Source organism: Carassius carassius, chromosome 16, assembly GCF_963082965.1.
Source record: "Carassius carassius chromosome 16, fCarCar2.1, whole genome shotgun sequence".
NCBI classification, from domain to species: Eukaryota; Metazoa; Chordata; class Actinopteri; order Cypriniformes; family Cyprinidae; genus Carassius; species Carassius carassius.
The window spans coordinates 15,095,392-15,117,614 of NC_081770.1; the positions used below are offsets into that span (position 1 = coordinate 15,095,392).

Below are 22,223 nucleotides of genomic sequence, written 5' to 3' on the forward strand. Positions count from 1 at the left end.
CTAAAGCCAGAACAGGAAGGGGAAGTTTAAAGTATAACAATACCTGCCAGAAGGATTTCTTTAGGAAAGTCAGGTTTAATTGGTGTTAAAAACTGTGTAAACAAGTCGCTGAGACAGTAACGGCTGTGTTCAAGCTCTAATAACTCTGTTAGACATGAACACTGAATGTTGGCAGGGGGTCTGACAGTAATTAACAGTCAGACAGTACAGTGCATTGGTGGTGTTTGTACAACAAACCACTTTGAGGGTGAAAGAAAGATGCAAAGAATAACATCATGATTCTCCTGTCTGCGTAATTGTGTTGGAAAGCAAACTGTGTATTGATACTAAATACTATAATAAAAGAGACTCTGTACCAATGTAATGTGTTGGTATGATTGTTTAATGGTATAAAATGCTATTGATTTACAATTACAATTATTTATTTTTTATTGCGCTAATATTATTGTTATTATTTTACCGTGCAACTATTTTTAGATATTTTAAAATATTATTTTCTTACTTTAGACAAAAATAAATAAATAATCCACCATGCATTGTGTTTCAGTATCAGTCACACTGACATGTGCATGATCACTCATTCTCCGAAAGACTTCCGATTACTAATAAAACGCGTCCTAAGATCACCTCCTCGGTCAGGATTGGACGTTTCTCGTGCGGGAAGAGGAGGAGCGACTGAGATCCACACTACTATACACGCTCGCTCACAGCTCAAACCACAGTAGTGATGTTCCCTCAGCAGCGTGTGACAGGCAGATCTCACTGAGTTCAGACCGAGCTCATCTCGAGAAATGTTACTACTGAAACCTCTCGGCGAGACGTCTTAAAGTAACACGCGTCCTTAAATATCGAATGCATACTTTACAAGTCCGTGCGTGGAAAGGAAATAAGGTAAAGTCATACTACTTTTGTTCAACTGCTTTTGATTATACGACACAACTTTACAATTTATTAACATGTAGTGTGCCGCTCAGTAGACTTGTCTGGCGTAAACCTGTCATGTTAAATCGTTGAATGCGTTGCGATATGATCTTAGGAATATCATGCTTTCTTTTTTCCTCAAATTTAAAAAAAAAAAAATATATATATATATATATATATATATATGTATGTATATATATGTATGTATATATATGTATGTATATGTATGTATGTATATGTATGTATGTATGTATATGTATGTATGTATATATATATATATATATATATATATATATATATATATATATATATATATATATATATATATATATATATATATATATAGAACCTGTTGTACTTAAACAGGTCACTTAAGTTATTTAAACGCGAAAAAAAGCAAGTGTTGCCTAACCACTTTTACGGTATGCTAAATCGATTCAGAATTTTTAATATAGGAATATTTTCTCATGACAGTACTTGTAGAAACAATAAATGTGGTTACTACCGTGTTTTATAGTTACCATGGTAAATTCAGGTGTATCTTAATTGAATCCATTTCAAGATGCTTTGGTGGCTTTTTGAAAATTTGGTTTGTTGCCTGTTTTCAATGAGAATGTAATTTAAAATCGCATTATTTAAAACGGAACACAAAAAAAATGGAACATTTTAGAAGTATTCCAGCATTCCGTTTCATTTACTATTGTTCTAAACAATAAGGTTTCAGACTGCGGTTCAGTGTTGGATTGTTTCATGCATTACTGAAATTATAAAATGATAGCTAAGAGCAGTAACTTTATCAGAGATCAAAGAGGAACGCGGTGATTCATTTCCCACGAATCATTAACCCTTGTACTGAAGGGTAGAACAATCTCAAGGTAAACGAAAAGCTGTAATGTTTTACTGCTGTTTAACAAACGATTATGGGTTTACTGCCGTCCAAGGAGATGGTTGGTTCCAAGTGTAATTGCCCTAACTATTATGTATCCACCGTCTAATTATATGTTAAGGATTTTTAAACACTGCTGAACAATAGGCCTTCTGAGTAATATCAAATGAATGTCCACGGATGATGTGAGATGTTAATACTTTATCAAAAGGGGATCTGAAAGGAAATTGTTTCTTTTTTTTTTTTGATCTTTCTTCCAGTTTAAAGATGTCTGTCAGTAATCACGAAAACCGAAAGTCAAGGTCAAGCTCGGGGTCCATGAACATCCAGCTGTTCCACAAGACGTCACATGCAGACAGCTTGCTTACCCAACTCAACCTCCTCCGCAAGCGACGTGTCTTCACGGATGTAGTCCTGCACGCCGGACATCGAGCATTTCCATGCCACAGAGCTGTTCTGGCTTCATGTAGCCGCTATTTTGAGGCCATGTTCAGTGGTGGACTAAAAGAGAGTCGAGATGCCGAGGTCAACTTCCACGACTCTTTGCACCCGGAGGTACTGGAGCTCCTGCTAGACTACGCCTACTCGGCCCGGGTGATCATTAACGAGGAAAATGCAGAGTCTTTGCTGGAGGCTGGCGACATGCTCCAGTTCCACGACATCCGTGACGCCGCCGCAGAATTCCTGGAGAAGAATCTGCATCCGTCTAACTGCCTTGGAATGATGCTTCTCTCCGATGCTCATCAGTGCCAGAGGCTGTATGAACTTTCTTGGCGAATGTGTCTGGCGAATTTTGCTAATCTATACCACACTGAAGATTTCCTAAGCTTGCCCAAAGATAAAGTTCAGGAGCTTGTTTTTAGCGAGGAGCTGGAGGTTGAGGACGAAAGTATTGCGTACGAGGCTGTTATTGATTGGGTCAGAGCAGACATTGGAAGGAGGCATCTTGATCTTCCCGACCTTCTGCGCTGTGTACGACTCGCCTTGCTTCCGGAAACCTATCTGCTAAAGAACGTTGCATCGGAGGAGCTCGTCATGGGACACAAGGTGGGCCGTGAGATTGTGGAGGATGCTGTTCGATGCAAAATGAAGATCCTGCAGAATGACGGCGTTGTCACGGGCTTCTGCGCCCGACCCCGAAAGGTCAGCCAAGCTCTCCTGCTTCTAGGAGGCCAAACGTTCATGTGCGACAAAGTGTACATGATCGATCACAAGGCGAAGGAGATCACTCCCAAAACGGACCTTCCTAGCCCTCGCAAAGAGTGCAGCGCTTGTGCTATTGGCTGTAAAGTATATGTCACAGGTGGTCGAGGGTCAGAAAACGGGGCTTCGAAAGACGTTTGGGTCTACGACACCTTGCATGACGAATGGTCCAAAGCTGCACCGATGCTCGTTGCTAGATTCGGACATGGTTCAGCAGAACTTGACCACAGCCTGTATGTTGTAGGTGGACACACATCCCTTGCGGGGTCATTCCCTGCATCCCCATCTGTGTCTCTTAAACAAGTGGAGCAGTACAACCCCCAATCCAACAAGTGGACACTAGTAGCCCCTCTTCGAGAGGGTGTGAGCAATGCTGCTGTCGTAGGCGCCAAAAACAAACTCTTTGCTTTTGGAGGCACTAGTGTCAACAGGGACAAGTATCCCAAGGTTCAGTGCTTCGACCCCTGTGAGAACAGGTGGACAGTCCCGGCCACTTGTCCCCAGCTCTGGCGTTACACGGCGGCAGCAGTTGTCGGGAACCATGTTGTGGTCATTGGCGGAGATACAGAGTTCTCTGCCAGCTCTGCGTACCGCTTCAACAGTGAGACGTTCCAGTGGACCAAGTTTGGAGACGTGACTTCCAGGAGAATCAGCTGTCATGCAGTGGCGTCAGGGAATCGCCTCTATGTGGTTGGGGGCTACTTTGGGGCGCAGAGGTGTAAAACCTTGGACTGCTATGACCCATCAACGGACTCATGGGACAGCATAACAAGCGTACCATATTCGCTTATCCCAACAGCATTTGTCAGCACCTGGAAGTACCTCCCATCTTGAAGAAAATATGTCTCTGATTTGGTGAGTATTTTCCAGTATTACTGTCCAGCTGACAATATTTGCTTTGAGTGCAAGCCCTCTCAGATGTATAAAGCAGTAATTTTGTTTGTTGATGAAAAATGTCTAACCGTAATTAGTGCTGTTGGGTGTCAAATAAAGACGAAATGTTCCTTAATAGTTCGAAAAGGAATGTGGCAGCACAAATTACAGAGTACAACGCGTCTCTCTGGGGCGTACAGGCTTTTCCAAATGCTTCCAGCATGAGCAGGATCAGGTTCATGCTTGCAGTTCTGCCGATGGCGAGGCCTGTGCCCCTTTTTTGCGCATTGCTCCACTGAAACAGAGTATGGTTTTGCTTCCCGGGGTTATTTACAAATCCTCCATCTTTTCTTTTAAATAAATGTCAAGGCTCATTGTTCTCGCTAGCATACACAGTAGCCAGACAGATAACAAACTCAAATAATGGCTGATGATGTTTAGAGAAGGTGTGTTTATTTGAGACTGAGGCCTAATGTTTGGCAGGAAGATTCAAGAATGGAGACCAGAATCTTTCAACTCGTTTAGGTGCCATCTTCACCTCTTTGTTTGTTGTAAAACAGGCCTTTGCTTAAAGAATTTCTCTCACTAGTTCAGTTATCTAGTTAAACATCTCAGCTTGTTTAGCACACTCGCAGCTTGTTACCGAAAACTCAGCACTCGCTTAATGGACGGATGCCTAGGGGAAACTGCTGTTTGCCCTTCCTCAATAATAAACAGATGGTTTGGGTGGAGACGGGCATAAGAGAGCCTGCGAGGGCCTAGATTTGCACGGCTGCAGCTGCTGACAAGTCTCTTTTATCCTTCTTTGAGAGTGTAATTCCAGCTCTTTTGAATGTCACAAATTCGCAGTTGATTTTTGCACAGAATAGCCTTGTCAGAAACAGCGGAGCGAGGCTTGTGGAATAGGGTGCAGCTATATTTTGCAGCGTTTGGCAGCCAGCAGCTTAAAACCAAAAATACACATCAGAAGCCGTCATCTCGTAATGGGGCGAGGAGAACAAATAGAGAAAATCTCCTTCTCTTTGATATCCACTTTTGCTGACTTCCAGTATGCTGTATGAATATGCGTTGCACCAAAGGTGTACCGTCTCAGAAAATGTCTCACCAGTCAGTCGTGCCCCTTTAAACGCAGATATGTTTCTTTTCTATTGTCACTGCATATCAGCGCAGTGAGTCACTGTTCTAGTTAACCATTGAGACATTGGTTGGAACGCAGTTCTATCCCAACCTGAGATGGAAAGACATGGGTTGTCTTTTTTACTCGAACATCCCAATGAAAGTACAGATTGGTTTCCTATATTCACGTATGTAGTCTCACAGCTTCAAGGTTTGAAACCCCATGCTATCATACTTTTCTTGTAGTGTATTTAGTACAATATATGTACTTCAACCCATGAATTATAAAATTGTGCTGAATACTGTATCCCACAATGCATTTTTCTTGATTTGTACATCCATGGTTACAGATGAATTATATTTCCTGTCCTTAGGCAACTTTAATGTTTTCTTGCTGGCAAGACTGGTAATCCAAACTGTAACACGAGCACTAGGGAGGAAGTTATCAAGATCTTCTCATTCTTTGGTCTTGCAGAGCAGGCTGTCGTGATTGGCACCCATCCAGTATACACCATATGAGTCTCTGTTTGTTGTTTAACACACCTGATCTAGGTCAAGGGTCGGTTCCTGGCTTTCAGGACGGCTTTATTATCCACTGAGGTGGACCAGATTGACCCTCACAGTCAATACTAATGTTTTATTAATGCGTGCCTTTTTAAAAGCCATCCGAAACGCTAACAGAAAGATCCTTTATTTTGGCATCTGCGTCCGGCCTTTCATGCCCGACACGCGCATAAAGTCACCGCGTCCTGCTGAGCCCTCGCGGCGCGCTTAGATCTGCAAGTTAATGGATAATTTTCTTCACTCCTTTGTCCTGGAAGCAGGACCTGTGGAGGGAAATTTAATAATATAAAGGCCTCAAATTGGTTACCAGCCATAAATCCATCAAACGGGTTGGGAGCTTGCTTGGTGTTATTAATCAGAATTGTATAATATTCATACATCAGAAGAGGTGAAAAGGTTGTGATCTGCATACACACCATCATTTTTTTTCAAGCCAGGGGCACACAGATTGAAAAGACCTGTGTTTTTGTTATTTAGGGATCAATAGAGCTCTCTTCTGCAAAAAAATTATGCAAAAAAAAATGCTAATGAGGTTTAGATGGCCGTTCTGTCATGCTGTGATTTTATATGTTAACCCACACACTCTTGCTCATAAGTAAACATTGCCAGTGTATTGAGAGGTGGCACATAATGCAAAGAAGAGGGTGTTTCCTAATAAATACGGTGCTGATTGGGATTGATCCGGAGCAGATAACCGATCAATTGGCACAGTAGTTTACACAGCTGTCATTAGTTCACCCCCTGACCCTCATTACAGCTGCTGAAACCATCAGGAAAGAGCTAGCTTCACAATTTATTTATTAGTGTTATTTCAGTTTTATCAATCAAATAATATACAATAAATAATAACCAACTAAATAAATAGTTTGTGATAAATATTTATCGTTCCAATTTTATTTACTGCACATTTTATTAACAAAAACAATTTAATACAAAATAATGGGGGGAAATCATTTATTTAGGTAATATTTATTTAACAAAGTGAAATAAATAAGTGAAAGTATGATAAGTGATAAATAAGTGAAGTGCACTTTATTTATTTAGTCAAAATAAAGACAATTAGATAAAACGCTGTTTAACAATTTGTTTTATACCAATTGTAATTATTTCTTGACATTTAAGTTTTATTAAGGGGTTTTCCATTACTTAAAAAATGTATTTAAGTATAAAAAAAAAGACATTTATTGGTTTAATAAATATTAACCAAATTTGATAAAAATAATGAATCATTCCTGTTTTACCATTTTATAACACACTGAACTGAAACTTTAAATGTTAAAAAGATTATTTTTGTGAGTGCGGATCATGGTGTCATGTGCTAAACCATTTAAAACATAAAATAATATTTGAGTGATTAATAATTTTGCACCCAAATAACATTAAATAATATTTTAATGCAACCAAATAATTGCTTTAAAACAACTAAAAGATGAGATAAATGCAATAATACATAAAGCTTTGAATACTAAGACTTAAAGTGCTTTAAAAGCTGAAAAAAGGTGTGTGTTTTTAATATTTTAAAGTGTGTGGTTGACTGCCTAATAACACATGGCAGTAAACTGCAGAGTTTGGAAGAATAAAGTTGACGTAAAAACACAAAAAAGAAGGCTTTCAGTTTAGGGCTGCCGCTAGGTGATGAAAACAAGACCATAAAATCTATTAAACACAAGCTTGATTGAATCCCAGGCATGCGTTCGGGGCCTTTAGACTCGCTTTAATGGAATTTCCAAGGTCTGCAAACTGGGTCAAAGGTCACCTGTTCTCCTGCTGCTGCTTTGGGACGGGTGACGCTGACGCTGATGGACGAGCACTTACACAACACTCAAAAGTTCACTTTACCACACTTTAAGCATTCGTGTGTTTTGTTTAGCATCGCTTCTCACAAAGTGTCTGCCACGTCCCAGGAATAACACAAAAGTATGAAATACGGGACGCTTATGTTTAAATATAACCAGCTCTGAAGCTGCTGTACTGTAGTTGTGAAATGCTGATCTCTCTCAGGTAGTATTTTTAATACTGCTGGAGTGTTGATCGTCTCAACAACGGAAAAACAGACAGCGTTTCTGGAAAGTATGCAGTATTGGGAGAAACAATAGCATTTAAATTTAGTATCTTTTTCTGACCAGATCTGAGCTTTGACCCTCATGCATCGCATCCAGAACAGTATTGATTAGAGAAAGATCATCATGTCCGCTGGTAGAGGGGTTCAAGGCTTTAATTACAGCAGCGGACGCATGGAAACACGTGTTGTGGTGTCAAGAGACACTGCTGGGTGTGAACGGGTCAGCTGGCTGGCTTTAGCAGTTAGGTCACTGTATTATCTAGACTTTACAGCATTGTTAACCCTGTTAAACTCTGATGCAGCTCCGATGGTGTCAATCCCAGCTGGAAAACATTAACAACACTCATAGTGTTCTTCAAAATAATATATCAATAATATATAAGATATTTTTTATTTTAGTTTAATTATAAACCGCAGTATAATATTAATAATAATAGTGTTGTTTATTTGATAAATTATTGTATTATGCCATGTTGCTACATTAAAATTTTTGATTTTAAAGTAAAAAATGATATAATACCAAAAGTTAATAATAATATAAATAAAAACTAGACTAAAATATTATTTTTTATATATATATATATATATATATATATATATATATATATATATATAATATAATATTATTATTTATTATTTATTTATTTATTTATTTGTTTGTTTGTTTTAGTGTCATTTACTAGCGTTGACTTTTTGTATTAAAATATTTTTTTATCTTTTAGGTTTAAAAGATAAAATAGAAAAAAATATATATAATTCATTAATAAAAATAGAATAATATTAAATAGTATATTAAGAATAGTGTCATTATTTTAATTAAATATTGTATTATTTGTAAGCATTTTATGTGCCATGATGCAAAATTTAATTAATATAATAATGATAAAAAAACAACATAATAATAAAATGTAAATTTTTTATTCATAAAAAATAATACTCATAATTGTATAATATTAATTAATAATAGCGATTTAAATTTAAACTATTGTATGATATATCTGCATTTTATATGCCATGTTGCTAAATATTGACATGTTTAAAAGATGAATATGATAATAAAATATTCAGTGTTAATGAAATAATAACAAATGGTATAATATTAATTAATAAGTGTTATTTGTATTAAATTAAATGCTGTATTATATATCAGCAGTTTATATATCATGTTACTCTCTAGATATTGGTTAACCTTTATTCAAATGGTTTTCACATTCAGATAAAACACACTCTTAATAGGTCAAATGTTCAAAAGCACATCTAAAGGAACAGCCTGTTTTATAGGAAAAAACATAGTGGAAAAACATGTTGTGAAAGTGGAAATTAGGCACAAGTGAACTTCATGAGCTCATTACCTACATGTTTCAGGGGATGAAACGCATTTAACAGGCCAAGATCAGTTTTATAGCGCTTGTTTTAAAACTCTTCTGAAATGAAAAGTAGCTTAACATACCGAATGTGATCTCATTAGTAAGTGTTTGTAGATTACATGTAGTTACTCTCGTATACATACCATTAGTTTTGTGATGCGCCCAGTTTCTCAAACTAATGTGAAGGATTGTAGGTGAACCATGTGGAGTTCAACATGTGTAACTCATTCCCTGTTTTTCCGTCCTCAGATCTTCCGGCGTTCTCTGGAATGCAGCCGATCCCCCCCCCCCCCCCCCCCCCAACGAGGCCTGGGAATGCCGGGGGAGGGGAGACACTTTTCCTTCTTTACATTCACATGGACCTCGTGCAGGAAACCAAGCCTTAGGTCAGTGGGGTGGGTCTCCATGTCAAACAGATCCCATCTCAGCTCACCACGGTCCTTACAGCGAGACACGGCCCTGAAGAGATGCAGAAAGCATTGTGGACGCATGTGTACATAAACTTACTAGACTCAACTCTTTAAAACAGGTTATTTTTAGCCTGAGGTTCCACACTTCAGTGTCTCGCTCACTCACACGGATCCTGCTCGGTCATAAATTAAGTAATAAATAACTCTTGCCTCTGGTTACTCACTTTAGCGCATGCAACAAGGCTCATTGTGTTCTTTAGTAGACTTGGGTGACCTTTGTAAGAGGAAATGAACCCAAAATTGTAGAATAACTAGCTAGACTGTGCTGCCTTTTTATATATAGAATGTGTTTTGTTTTTTTTGTATTGAATATATTATTATGCAAGAATATTCAAAACACTTCTCTGATTAGCACTGTGTTCTTGTTATAAAAGTACTAGACGAATAGCCAGGCTGGGCTAATAAACAAGTTTGGATGATATTTCGCCTCCAAATGATAATAAATTAAGCCTGTTTGCGTTTGGGATATTATTTTCAAAGCAATTAAAGCAGATTCTCATTACCGTAATGCACAAATCGCAATACCATTGTGGAAAAAAAACAAGAGTAAAAGTATTTAATTACATCCAGATTTTCATTAAATAATACGTAAAAATCCTGGACAAACTACGGTAATGTGGAAAACGTTCTCATAAATTCTCATTACCGTAATGCAAAACATCATTGCTGTAAGGGAAAAGAACAGTAATGTATTTCTTATGTAAAGTCGTACGCATATGCAGATTTTATTTTAAAAACCTAAATAAATACTTAATCCTGGACAAATTGTGGTAATGAGGAAAACACTTTTAATTATCATGAAAATAATGTCACAATGTGAAAAAAAGAGAAAGAAATTATATTTTGGATAAAGAAAATAAAGCCTTGTCTTATGTGTTTTTGCATTGTGGAATAATTTTTTAGGGCCATTAAAGCATATGTATCCCCTAAATTCTAATCACTGTAATGCAAAAAAAAATACAATAAAAAAAATCATTACCATAATTAAATAAAATAATTTATAATTTAAACAGTAATTATATTGTGGATAGCCAAAATATTGTAATAAAGAAAAATGTTCTTAGTTGTCATGAAAAAAATTATCACAATGCAAAAAAAGAAAACAAACATATAAGATGTTTTTCGATTGTTTGCATTTTTTTCCAAGGAAATTCAAGCAGATTCTCCTCACAAATTCGCATTACAGTAGTGTAAAAAAACCGCAATAGGAAAAACAAGAATATATTATTCAAACTGTATTTATGTGTATGCAGATTTAAAGCCTGGACAAATTACGGTAATGATGAAAAATATTCTTAATTGTCATGGAAATGTCACAATGCAAAATAGGCTTAATTTTATTTCTTAAAACATTTGTCACACAACTGTAGGATAATGTGTAGTTTACAAAGTGAATGACATTCACTAAACTACTTAAGCTGTGGATTTCTTCTTAATGGTTTTGTGCCAAACGAAAACGAAAACCTGACGAACTTCTTAAATGTTATTACTGTACTTTTAGCCTTGATTTTGTTCTATTGTTGTATGTACATTTGTGAAGTATATTGTATTTTTAAGTAGATTTTGCACATTGTGTCCTTCTCACTGTTGAACGGTCATCTACACTCATAAGGCTGTTTTTCTTAAACGTCATTAAAATGTGTTGTCCTGAGGCCAAAGAAAGCAGCACAGATAGAGACATGTTACCAGCTAAATGCTGTGTTATTCTGAAATATTTGTTTATTTGTTGTGAAATGTCTTAATTTGTGTACAATGTTTTTTTATATCACTGATCCTTGTTCAGTTTTTTTTGGACATTTAATGCCAAATACTGTTTCTAACTTCTGTCAGTCATAGAGTATGCTGTATTAAAGACTTTTTAAATAAAATCTCGGTAAAACAAGCTAAGCACACGTTCTTTTGTTTTGTAGAGCTTGTAGAGATTGGATTAGTGGATTAGCATGACTAGGATCATGCTGAGTGATGAGGAATGTCTCGCACCTTTCCTAACTTGCTAGAGACACTGGAATTTTGAAAGTGTCGGTCACACCCAGTTGATTTTAACCACAGCGATTTTAACCATAGCGATTTCCAGCCGCTTCAGAAACCTGGGGTGTAAAGTTCAATTTCTCTGCACAAATTTTACAGCTCCATGTGTGCTATTTTAGCTCAGGGCTTCTTCGGAATCAAGGGTGCGTGTACATGTCACAGCACCAGCCTCATTCCTTTCATTCCCGGGCAGGTGTTATTAGTGGAACTGCCAACGAATGGCACTCCAGACGGCATTCCTTTGCCCAGATTGTAGGGAAGAGATCTGTCTGTTGAAACAAAGAGGCATAAATTAAGCCAAACTACTGATTATAAACATTACAATAAACACGTTATTTCAGAAACTGACCGGATGTTGGTAAGATTCATCCAGAGGCAAAACCACTAATTAAACGGCAACGCCTTGTTCTCTCACCCTCATGCCATCCAAGATGTAATTGTTTCTTGATCCGGACAGATTTGGAGACATTGCATGATCACCAGTGGATCCTCTGCAGTGAATGGGTGCAGTCAGAATGGGAGTCCAAACAGCTGATTAAAACATCACAATAATCAATATGACATACTTGTTTTTACCATTTTTACTTGTAAACGGTGCTTGATCTATGCAGATTTCTCTCCTGATTCAGACAAGAAAACTTTTTATTATGGACACTTTCTCTTTCACTTAATTGATGGATTGGAGTGGTGTGGAATATTAAGTGTATTATTGTGATGTTTTTATCAGCTGTTTGGACTCTCATTCTGACAGCACCCATTGACTGCAGAGTATCCATTGGTGAGCAAGTCATCCAATGCTAAATTTCTCCAAATCCAGTTTGCTAATATTTGTATTTTTGGTTGAACTAGTCCTTTAAGATATCAACGTTGAGTGATGAAATCAAACATTCCTATCACATCTCAAGCAGTTCAGTCATTTCCAAACCAAATCAATGGCAGAGCTCCAGGAGACTGGTTGAAAAAGACATTGATACTGAAAGTAAGAGCTGGCCTGATGCCCGCCAGACACTCTTGAATAAGTTATGCATGCGGAGGTCAAAAGCCACGGGTCCATGCACTAATAGAGCCGATCAGAGATGCCAGATGGGAGAAATCCCTAAAAGCAGCTGGGCACGATCCCATGGGGGAAAAAAATGGGTTTTCCAGACAGATGTCTTTGTAAAAATGATTTTGCAACTACTGAAGCGTTTGTGATAAATAGCATAATGGTTTCAACTAGAACATGAAAGTTAATAATTTTGCACTTGGCTTACAAATCCTTTTAAAGTTTGAAGGTTATTGAGATCATTTGAATACTTTTAGATCTGCTATGAGCAAAACAGACTGAAAAAAAGTCTTCGCTGTTTTTATTCTCAGTTTTAATGTACAAAAATTGGTTGTACATTATTATATATTGCATTGCTGGCTTTGGTGTACTGGAACAATGGAAAAAGGCGGCAAAAAATAAACTTCATTCATCACAAGCACGGTATTCCAGCTGAGCATGTCGACCTGCTAAGTGCTTCAGGTGAGAGCGCAGATGGGAAGCAGCATCTGAATGAATAAAGCCAAACACAAAAGAGGCACGGGGATCGAGACATCTTCCTTTCAAAGGGATCCTGGCAGGATGTGTGCGGGCACTAGCGTGTTTTTGTGGGACTTCTCAAAAGCACCATTGTCATGCAAAATGGAAAACCGCCGAATTCAAAAGGATTCCGCCGGCGACGCAATTAATGCGCTGCGCATAAATAGACATTTGAAACTTGGCAGAAGACAAAAGGGCTAGCCAATGCGGTCTGGAAAGGAAGGACCGCCACAGTGTGGACAGAAAGAGGGGGCAGTTGGCGTAGTCGGCATTCAGTGAGTGTAGTTGGTTAACGCTTTTCGTAACCTTGAGAAGAAAGGGCGCATTTGGTTGGAACGGACACTAAGAGGGAACAGGGGTCGAAACCCCCCTTCACCCAAATACTGGCGTGTGTCTGCCAGGCGGATGCGTGCAGCTGGGGGGCCTCCAGGAACACAAAGATCCTGCATTAGTGGACAATCAGCTAGTGGACAATCCCCCCCCGTGGGGATCTTACCTCGAGGGTTTGGGCCAGAAGCGTCCTTTTCCAACTGCCCACCTCCTCAGAATCTGTAAATCAATGCACCAACACAAATGTTATTTTGCACCTAGCAGGAACCTCCGGCAAAGCACATCTAGTTTCTTATCCTCAGAAAAAATGAGACCCCTTAGGCTCTGTTCAGGCTGAGGTTTATTGCCCAACCAACACAGCAAATCCCATTCCTTAAGAAATGCAAGAAATTTGTTGTTGTCGACACCGGCAGACATGTCAAAGCAACACGTTGGTAAAATGAGGCCACAAACATACGCAATTCAGGCCGTCTTTGACCACAGGCAGCTCAAAGTGCTGATGCCTAGGTGCGTCTGTGGTGTCTTGGCACAGGTACTTTCCGTCAGTCAAGTCGTGATGTGATCTGTCAGGAACGTTAATGGTTTTAGTGGTTCCTCAATGTACTGTGGTGTAACTGGAGGGAGCCACTACACAATGGCATAAACAGCATTTAGACAGACCTCAAGGTATGTTAAGCAATACTCTGATAATATATGAAATGATCACCTTCATTAAAATGCATTGTATAGCTTTAAACACACACCCGGAGCAGTGGGCAGCCATTTCTTGTTACAGCATCAAGGGAGCAATTGGGGGCTTGGTGCCTTGCTCAAGGCCACCTCAGTGGGTGTTAAAGGTGGAAGCGAGCACTGGTCATTCACTCCCCCTACCTACAATTCCTGCCGGTAATGAGATTCGAACCCCCGGCATTCAGGTTACAAAAGTCTAACTCTAACCATTAGGTTCTTCAATACAAACCTTGATGTTGGCTTGACAAAGCCTTGCCTGAAAGGCAAAAAACCTTTACGTTAGACAGATAAATAGATAGAAATAACCAATAATGCTCAAAAATGCTTCTGAAAACTCAAGGCAGGAAGCACAATTGACACTCTTCAACACACATCGCCCGTTCTCCTGTAGCGCATGCATAAAGCTTCCCTCAGTAAAATGCACATCACTCGGCATTAAACACAACGAGGTGGGCGCCTCCATCCGCCTTGCCAAAACATCTCTTTGTCTAGACACCATAAAAGAAGCCGGTTATTTGTGAAAACAATTATGCACAGAAATTTGAGTCTCTAAAATTGAGGCAAGAGACTTCTGAGAGCATTCCGACAGAAACGGCCAGCAGAGAGGAACAGTGTTTTGGGGAAGGGGGGGAACGGTAATCACTGTTTACACAATGGAGTAATTACACCGAACAGCAGGGGGTGGCTGGGAGGGGCGGCGTGGACAGAAGCTTCGCTGACAGATCTAGCAGCGCTCTGATTAACAGTGAATGTTATTGTGTGATGCCGAGCTTTGATGCTCAGCCTTGTGCGGTCAATGGCCTCAGGTTGAGGTGTAGCACCTAATATAAAACATTTCTCAACTCGCAGTAGTCGACAGACAGACAGAACGATTCTGAAAGGTTGCTCAATTCAAAATTTAAGTTTCTTGCCTTGCAGGAGGTGAAAAAAATGTGATGATAATTGCATAACAAAAGAATATTAATATTTGTCATAGTTTGCAAAGATTTCCCAATGTGGGAAGGGAATTCTTCTCCCATTTGCTCAAATGGTGACAAAGATAGCAGCTTGACATGCCACAGATCTTATTCACAAGCATTCCATGGACACTCCACATGTTTGGATGCTTGAAATAGTTCCTCATCACCATAATGCCTCTTGTTTGTTTGGGATGAGTGGGATTCTATGCTATTTCCTGGAGGACAGAAAAAACAAGATGGAATGAGAGTGAATCGTATCTCTAGGATGGGACAGCAGAGTCGTAATTGGACCATTGTGTGATTCAGACAGGGTGGGGCAGATGGTCGCTTCTCCAGTCTGCCCATCCCGATATGGGCCCAGTTGATAATTACGGGCCACTCAACAGAAAAGGCACTCGAAAAGTGACATCGGGATGAATAATACAACAAAAGGATGTGAACCGTCTGTCTGCGCCCGTCTCCAGGGTGTTGGGGTGTCAGCCTCTCTAACTCGCAAGGTTAATGAAGCAGCTGTGGGCAAGGACGTGCCTTGGCTTTTTGTGTGTAGCACCATACGATGCACATCTAATGTCATGTGGTTTCTTTCTGTTAAAAGCTCAATCATTTCCTGTAGCATATAAGTTTTATGGAAATTTGATGAACCAATTTTTTTTTTGTAAACTCAAACCCAATTTTTTTAAATAGAAGTCACTTTTTGAGAGAAAAAAATAAAATATTGTCATGATTAAATATTTTTACAGAAAGAAATGAAAATATAAGGTTAGAGTCGTGGCCTAGTGGTTTGCGCACATGTAGCAAGAAACATGTAGCTGTTGAGCTCATGCGGGACGCACAGGTTTGATCAATCTGGCAATATGCCCCAATACAGATACCCCTATCTCTTCCTTATATTTTCCAGTCTACTCTCCCCTCTATCAATAAAATTCACAATCAATCTATAAAAATAAAAATAAAAATAAACACCATGCTCAAGAAAGAAAGGAAATGTACAGGAAAAAAATATTATTTGAAATTTATAATTATATATATATATCTATATATATATAAATATTATTATATTTAAATGCTTTAGCATTTTCTTGCAAACATTATGTATTTTTAAAAACACTGTGTACAATTACGAGTATAAGCTGGAGGAAAAAAAAACTTTACCTCATTGATTTTGCAAACATCCACAAGGTTTCTCAGAGCAACGCAATAGTTTTGCGAAAGAATTGAAATTTTTGCGAAAGAATTCAAAGTTTCTCAGGTAAATTTTCAATTATTTTGCAAAAGAATGCAAATGTTTTGTGAATGAATGTGAAGTTTCTCAGGAATGCAACAGTTTTGTCAAAGAATGAAAATGTTTTGTGAAATTTTTAAGAGAGTTTGTGAGAGAATGCAAACATTTTTGCAAATGAATGCAGACAGCATTTAAATATTTTTTTCCCTCCCGTCTCATGTTGATGCATAGATTTTTTTTTTTTGGTAAGCATAAGCTGCTTTCAGTTTTGGTTTGATAATAGTTGCTGCAGCAAATATTTTCAAACCGCTAAAGAAAACAAATATATATTATTAGCATTTAATCAGGTCTGCGCTATTGTAATATTTATATTTTAGTATTTTATGCACGAAATGTGTAAAAAGGGAAAAGTGCGGACAATGTTTTCTCTTTTATGACTGTTTGTTTTTTATTTTGTCTGTATAAAAAAAAATAATAAAAAAAAAGTATTTTATGCACATATTAGGCCTTATTCATGAAAAACAAAATCAACAAATGTCTGTGTAAATCAATTGTGAAAGCATTTCTACATATTGTTGGCAGTAATAACAATATACTTAATGGTTTTACAAACAATTTACAACTTCATGTTAAATTTTAATAGCCTTTCATTTGCAAATGTGGATATTACACAAACTGTGGAATAACATACTTTTCAATAGAATGCTAAAAATAACAATGTGCACCTATACCCAATTGATCAAAACAAATAAGTGACAGATTTACCAGCTATCAAACTAAGTCCCCATGCAACCAAACAGGTCGGACGACAAATAAATGGCCAGCAGCATTCAGTCACACAGGCCATTGACATTTATAGATCTTGGCAAGAATCTTAGACTCTTTTTTCAACAGCTATTTGGCACAAGCACTACAACATACAAGCGTTTTTATCACAGATCGCCAACCACACACACACACACACACACACACACACACACACACACACACACACACACACACACACACACACACACAGAGAATCCCAAATAAAGACTTTCTGACCTGTAACTAAATACACAAAGATTTTACTATGACAGCAGATTCTTCGCAGGCCACTTTATTGGATTACACTTCTGCAAACGTATGAATAAACTCAGTGTGTGTTGTGGCATACTATCAGTCAGCAGTAACCTTATCTTCCTGGCCATATTTCCTTTTTACATGATGATAAACAAAGAACAATAACTTCATTCATCACCATTGTACAATTATCGGCCATTTTACAACAGGTGTTCTTTAAACACTTCAAAGTTTTACCGAAAAGCAATAAAGAAAGTCGTTAAAGTTGTGTCCATGGACACAGAAAAAAACAATCCGCATTTATTTTTATGGGTCAGGACAGGAAGATATATGGCCTGCATGGGACATGATCGCTGGTGCTGACTTTACAGAGCTGTTATGTAACTGAGAAAGGAGTATTTTAGACACTATCATGCTCGTAAAAGTGTTAGCCTAGCAGCTTGTCTGCCAAATTAGCACATCAACACAGAATAATACAGGCAGATTGCACGAAGTTCTTACGTTATTAAGGGAAAATAAATGCGACTAGAATTCTAGTCAAAAGCAGGGCTGCGCGTTAGCTGTGACTAAACTGCTTACATAAAAATCTGCAACAATAATTGAATACTTTTTGAAATACTTTTTGTACATCTGTATTTAGCAAACCTGTTGCTGCCACAGATAAAAAATAAATAAAAAGGCAATTGCAACTTTTTAAATTACAATTCAGACTATTTTCTCAGAACTGTATAAACTCAGAATGAAAGCAATTCTGGTAAAAAGTCAGGATTGTGAGATGCTAAAATGCGAGATACAAATTGTGAGGAATCTGAATTTTGAGAGACATGTAATTGCAAGAAAAACTAATTGTGATAAAAATAGCAATTTATTTTGATTCTATAGTGAAAAAAAAAACATGTAAAAATTATGACATGTACACTCAAATTTCAGAGACCAAAAGTGCAGAATTATGAAAAAGTCAGAATTCAAAGTTTAGCTCAAATTGTTTTTTCTCAGAATTGCAAGATATAAACTCAGAATTGTGCGATACATATTTAAAATTGCGATGAAAGGACCTCTCTCTTTTCCATACTCGAATCCAACACAATCTTGGACAAGCATTTCCTGCATGCTATAGCAAATATGTTGCAAGCTACAATGTTGAATCAAGGAACACAAGACTCCTATTAATCAGTTAAAGCTTTGTGAGTGAGCAGTTTGAATCAGACTCCTTCACCAAGCGAGTCACTTTTTGGTTACACTTGATTCAAAAAGAGTCAAGTCAAGTCAAGTCAGCTTTATTTATATAGCACTTTAAACAAAATACATTGCGTCAAAGCAACTGAACAACATTAATTAGGAAAACAGTGTGTCAATAACTCAAAATGACAGTTAAAGGCAGTTCATCATTGAATTCAGTGAAATCATCTCAGTTCAGTTTAAATAGTATCTGTGTAATCATTTGCAAATCAAGTCACAACGGTGATACAACGGTATCGGTATCGCTGTAGATGAAGTGTCCCCAACTAAGCAAGCCAGAGGCGACAGCGGCAAGGAACGAAACTCCATCGGTGAAAGAATGGAGAAAAAAACCTTGGGAGAAACCAGGCTCAGTTGGGGGGCCAGTTCTCCTCTGACCAGACGAAACCAGTAGTTCAATTCCAGACTGCAGCAAAGTCAGATTGTGCAGAAGAATCATCTGTTTCCTGTGGTCTTGTCCTGGTGCTCCTCTGAGACAAGGTCTTTACAGGGGATCTGTATCTGGGGCTCTAGTTGTCCTGGTCTCCGCTGTCTTTCAGGGATGTAGAGGTCCTTTCTAGGTGCTGATCCACCATCTGGTCTGGATACGTACTGGATCCGGGTGACTGCAGTGACCCTCTGATCTGGATACAGACTGGATCTGGGGGCTATGGTGACCTCGGAACAAGAGAGAAACAGACTAATATTAGCGTAGATGCCATTCTTCTAATGATGTAGCAAGTACATCGGGTGTTATGGGAAGTGTTTCCGGTTCCGGTTTACCTAATTAATGCAGCCTAAAAATCCTTTAACGGATTTGGATAATAAAAGCATATTAGTATGTTATGTGTATGCCAGGTTAAAGAGATGGGTCTTTAATCTAGATTTAAACTGCAAGAGTGTGTCTGCCTCCCGAACAATGTTAGGTAGGTTATTCCAGAGTTTAGGCGCCAAATAGGAAAAGGATCTGCCGCCCGCAGTTGATTTTGATATTCTAGGTATTATCAAATTGCCTGAGTTTTGAGAAACAGCTTACAGCAACTGTCATGTGGTACGTTAGTGTGACCCAAAAAAAGAAAAAAAAACGTATTATTATGCAAGACATTCTAGTTGTTCAAATGACAAATAAATATACAAACATATTCAAAGTTTTGTTGCATAATGGTATTCTAAAATAAATATGGATAAATATGGCACAACAAGTACAGTGATATCATCAAATTAACCAATCCATACTTTATATTAGCATATTACATTACACATAATACCTACTAATTAAGTTGTCTGGAGCACTTATTAAGCGTGACTAATTCTTCAAATTGCCAGTTAGATCCTGGTAACTTTCACAGCTATAGGAGACTAGCCAGCAGCCTGAGGTTTGTTTTCTTTAGCGGACAGAGGTCTCTTTGCAGAAAATAGCTACAATTAAAACCGTGACGTGACTACAGACACTTGTGAACCAGACAGGGGTTGTCTCGTAGTCCAGCGTCTAAAATTAGCCAAGCACAAGACAGAAGACAGAAAACCATTTCCAAAGACAAAAGTCAAAGACATCATCTGGTACAGAATTGCTGGACACGCGGCTGTCAGATCCGGATTGGATAAAAGGAAAACCACAACACCTGAAAATAGCCGTGTTCCGCCACAGCACTGCAATTAGCATGGCCTGAGAGACGGACACCAGGTCCTGTTAAAACTTGGGCTCCGTCTGTTTTCCTGTGAGAAACGGGCCAGAATCAACAGACACAACACGAGCAGAGAGAGAGATGGAAATAAAATCATATTGTCCGAAGATACCGCCCCGCAGAGAGCTTAGAATAACATCAGCACTGATCACTACAGTGTTTTACATGCTTTTCAGTTTCCTCCGTGGTCAACTTAAAGTGCAAGGTATAGGCTCTGTTCGTAAACGGCATAGTAGCGTATATATATATATATATCCAGTGTTGGGGAGTAACTAGTTACATGTAACGGCGTTACGTAATTTAATTACAAAATTATTGTAACTGTAATTAGTTACAGTTACTACGAAAAAATGAGTAATTAAATTACAGTTACTTATGAAATTTTTAACGATTACAAAGGGGATTACATTTGAATATTTAGACACATCCACATACAGATTTAACTGATTTCTTTCCCAAATTGCACTGACTATTCTGAGACATACCGCCCTAATAATTTCCGGGATGCGGAAATACAGTCTGGTTCGTAGAATCCAGTCATAAAAACGGAATGCCTAACGCGGATGGAATATGCCACATTTTGGATGACTAAATCAAAAGTAGGTCAGTACACTTGAATCAAAACATGACATGGACTAGTGTCTGTGAATATTAAGCCCCAAAAGTGCAATATATGACTTGCACATTCTGCGTGTAATTAAATCTCTAATAAATCATGAAGTGTTAGTCATGACTCGCGCGCTCTCCGCGCCTCCGCCAAACGGTTTGGATCAGACTCCGAGTAATCAATGCGAGAGAGAGAGAGAGAGAGAGAGAGAGAGAGAGAGAGAGAGAGAGAGAGAGAGAGAGAGAGAGAGAGAGAGAGAGAGAGAGAGAGAGAGAGAGTGGACTGCTGGAGCAGAGAAGCAGAACTCCTGTTCAGGGTTTCAGGTCAGTTTCATCTGTAAAGATGCTTTTTTGTCTTTGTTTTTTTATTTTATTTAATCAAGCAGCAGCACGTTGCTCATCAGTCATCACTCAAAATACTATATAAAGGACATCATTATTATCTGTTGTAATGTTACAGTAGTAATTTAGCTGAAAAATAATTCCGATTTTTTTTTATAGGTTTAGGGGGAGCTACGACAGACAACAACACAACCCTTACGAAAATTAACATTTTAATATTTAACTATAAATCCAGAGAAAATGGTTACTATTGTTTAACTGTGATAACCAAAAATGCAAAATTATTTTACAAATGTATTTATTTAAAAATAAATACAAATCCATTTGCAAAAAAAAAAAAAAAATTAAACAAGGTTATTTTACTTTTATATAGGCTAATAAAAGCATGGTTAATTTTTGTAAGGGAAAAACATGACTCGTGTACAGTATTAGGATTTTTCTATAAAGATATTGTAGTATTGTAGAGTATTGTATTGTAAAGTATAGTTTTGTTCAATCTTGAGTATTAAAGTCATGAGAGAGATGGATAACAGGGCAAAATAAAGAGACTAAAGAGAAAAATGGAAGTGAAGGTACAGTTCAGGAGAGAACTTTTAATTATTTTGCATGTCCCCAAATTAAAGATTTAAAATAGATAAAAAATAGTTTTGTCCATGAATTTGTTTGTATGAGTTTGAATTTTCCAGTCTGATTTTTTTTCCCAGTCTGCCCTCCTGTAAATTAATGGCAAAGACATGGTTTCATTTACTACACATAAGCCTACTGAAGCTCGCAGTGTTTTCAACCTCTGCTGCCTCAATATAGGAGTACACAAGCACATAAACATAATTTCTAGAACTGCTTTGTGTCACTTCATGTGCATTTTACTTATTTTGAGAAAACATATATCATAATCATCATATACAAAGAGACAGCAGTTTAAAAAAAAACACCAATGTTTAGGAGTTTATTACACAGAATATGTCACATGCTTATTAGATAACTGTATTTAAGTTGATGTATATGCTTTTATTTAT

General features: G+C 37.8%; 1 protein-coding gene across 1 annotated transcript; it reads left to right on the forward strand.

The window, feature by feature from the left end:
* Nucleotides 1–640: 640 nt before the first annotated feature.
* LOC132159671 (ectoderm-neural cortex protein 1-like) lies at nt 641–9,835 on the forward strand. The gene is made up of 3 exons (XM_059569248.1): nt 641–891; nt 2,068–3,865; nt 9,242–9,835. The coding sequence occupies exon 2, from the start codon at nt 2,075–2,077 to the stop codon at nt 3,842–3,844; it is 1,770 nt and encodes a 589-aa protein (XP_059425231.1). The 5' UTR covers nt 641–891; nt 2,068–2,074; the 3' UTR covers nt 3,845–3,865; nt 9,242–9,835.
* The last annotated feature ends 12,388 nt before the right edge of the window (nt 9,836–22,223 follow it).

Coding starts and splice junctions, on each gene's coding strand:
- LOC132159671 (XM_059569248.1), top strand. CDS start 2,075: ATGTCTGTCAGTAATCACGAAAACCGAAAGTCAAGGTCAAGCTCGGGG.